Raw genomic sequence first — 2,657 nt, 5'->3', positions numbered from 1 at the left:
ACCCCAAAAAAAAAAAAAAAAAAAAAAAAAAAAAAAGTAATAGGAATGTATATACTAAAGACATAAGATCTGTCTCATTTTTACATTATACCAGTCATTAGTTTTAATTTGTATAAAACTTTAGTACTAAAATAAGTGTAATACTGAAATATAATAAAAGCATAACTCATTAAACTTATCTTCTGATTCAGAAATTTCCAAGCTCAACTTTTTTTTTATACTGATTTCAGGAATTCTTACCTACCCACCAACCCCCAAAATAAAAATGGCAGACTGTGCTTTCTTTTTGGAAAGCTTATCTTCTACGCAGGTAGCACTTTCCCACTTGAGCAATATTTTTAAACTTTGAGCTCATAAGCAGGATTTTAAGGTACGTGGTAAAATATAAAGCCAATAGGGGAAAGCAATTTACTCCCAGAAAAAAATAAACAAATAAATAAACAAGCACTTGCCAATTTCTTTTCTTTGTCCTCTATTTGCAAATTTTATTTGCCACCTACTTTCAAGAGATTTGTCTTTCAAATTCAGTCCATAACTGGGAACTATGAGAGGACTCATATCATAAAAGGATGCTCACAGTGACTTTCTCACCTCATAAACAGCACTCAAGTCCCTGAAGAAAGTTTTGGCTCCTTCGAGCAAGGCCTCATTTTCTGGACACACCACAATATAGGCAACATCACGGTGGCCCCCATACGGGTCCAATAACAGCCTCTCCCAAAAGGGCAAGGAGAAGGGCGAGATGGTCAGGAAGTCCTTGTCATAGCCAACCAGCAGAGTGGGGATGGGCAGCGGCTCAGGAGATTCTTCTGAACCTAAAACAACACTGTCATTTAGGAAGGCACTTGGGAACCTGGACACCTTTGAAGTTCTTGGCATAATGGTCTTAATTCTGGCATTTGAAACCTCTTTCCCTGTTGACATCATACCCTTAAAAATGTTTTTTAAATCATCTCATCTTCATCCCCCGATGAAGACCCTTAATTAAATGAGTCAAAATTTGCTTATAAAAGTTCAGTAACATAACAGGACAGACTGCAACAAGTAAAAGTTTACCCTCCTAGCAGCAATACTTCATTTCTTTTAGATCAGCATTATGATCCTGATTACACAGACACAGACAGAAATATTCCAGGAAAAACTTGGCCAGAAGTGCATCCAATGAAACTATAATGAGAATTGGGAAGACGGGAGTCTAGTAAACAATCTTTTTAGGAATTACTTAGAAAATATGACTCCAAAAGTAACTTTAGAAAACAAATATCTTATAAGAGTTAACAGTAAAAAAGACAAAGACCCCATTCTGTCAATGAGGCAAAGACTTGGCAGTAAGTAAGGAGAGCTACTCTTCGGTGAGGGCACTGAGATCAGAAGAAACTGAACCTAAGCCAAGACTCTACCATAGGTCCCACGTCCTGCCATCTTGTGGAACTGCTGCCAGGTGAGCGGTCCCTGTACATGCTGGATATTCTCCCAGGTCCTGCCCGTGCGCTTCTTCTGGATGGCATCTTGGAGAAAGGGCTGCAGGGACAAGAGCATGCGGACCACATCTTGTGAGGAGAGCATGCTGATATCCAGCACTGCAAGAGACATGAAAACAGAAGAGACAGCAGGATTAGCACTCTATTCTTTCTAGCCATCATTTTGGACCTGTTACAGTCTGAGTTACAATCCATGTTAATTGTAGTAGAGTCTAAGATTCTTGACCTAGGAATTAAGAGAAAAGACAGTTTCCTAAATTAGAGAAAATAAGGGGAAAATGGACTGATTTTTAAAATCAGGTAAATCTGCATTAAAGGTTTTTCAAAAGAAATGAGCTACAAACGTTCCTTAACTATTACAGTACTTTTATTTACAATTATGAATTTTTTATTATATGATGAATAAGATAGAAACTTACAAAGAAGCTTGTAAAAGTGTTTTAGGACTGGGGATGTAGCTCAGGGTAGAGTGCTTGCCCAGTGTGCACTGAGGCCCTGGATTCAATCCATAGCATTGCCAAAAAAAATCAAAACCTATACCACATGCACTTGAAAAAAATGCTGTTAATATAAAATATTTTCACAAAATACAGATTGTTAAAAAAAAAAAAAGATGACTTTCAATGCAGCCAGAGGCATACAGAAACTCAGAAGTGACAACTAGAGTAAAGTCACCTGTATGAAAGCAAGGGTTTCATTGTTATCCCTCCTTTAGCAGACTAGCTCTAGGAAGGGATTCTTAAGCTACAATTTCAAAATCCCCTGAACCTCTACACAAAAGCACACATGCATATGTGCACAAATATATGTGCACTTATTTCCAGGATGGAGAGTCCATCCACAGTAATCATTAGAGTCTCAAAAGGTCTGTGGAAATAGCTGATGAGCTTGAGGTGATGTGCATGAATCCACACCACTGGGCTCCTCAAGACTCATTCCTACTTTTCTAGCTGATGAGGAAGGACTTGGACAGAGATGTAAGACTTGGATACCAAAGAAAGCTGAAAATCAGGGCGTTTAAGGACTCTGAAGACATTTTTCAGACAAGTCTTTCAATCAATACAACAGAAAATGCAAATCAGTGGCCCACAGAGTATTTTTTTAAACTTTGGAATTACCTACTCCAGGGAATTCCATAGACAAATGTGGGCTTCCAGTTAAAAAAAAAAAAAAAAA

The 2,657-nt window shown here is 37.9% G+C and overlaps 1 protein-coding gene across 2 annotated transcripts in view; it reads right to left on the bottom strand.

Annotated features, from left to right (window-relative positions):
• Med13l (mediator complex subunit 13L) overlaps positions 1-2,657 on the bottom strand; it is a 274,207-nt gene that overhangs the window by 24,408 nt on the left and 247,142 nt on the right. For both annotated transcript variants that reach the window (XM_010604106.2, XM_010604108.2), the window contains exons 18-19: positions 1,401-1,580; positions 592-815 (exon numbers count right to left, since the gene is read on the bottom strand). In XM_010604106.2, the coding sequence (XP_010602408.1) occupies positions 592-815; positions 1,401-1,580 (404 nt within the window). The remainder of the gene's footprint in view (positions 1-591; positions 816-1,400; positions 1,581-2,657) is intronic.

This window comes from Fukomys damarensis, unplaced genomic scaffold (genome assembly GCF_012274545.1).
Source record: "Fukomys damarensis isolate Sample0158 unplaced genomic scaffold, DMR_v1.0_HiC HiC_scaffold_12, whole genome shotgun sequence".
Taxonomy (NCBI): Eukaryota; Metazoa; Chordata; class Mammalia; order Rodentia; family Bathyergidae; genus Fukomys; species Fukomys damarensis.
The sequence above is the reverse complement of the archived record's forward strand: the minus strand, read 5'-3'. Positions and strand labels throughout refer to the sequence as shown.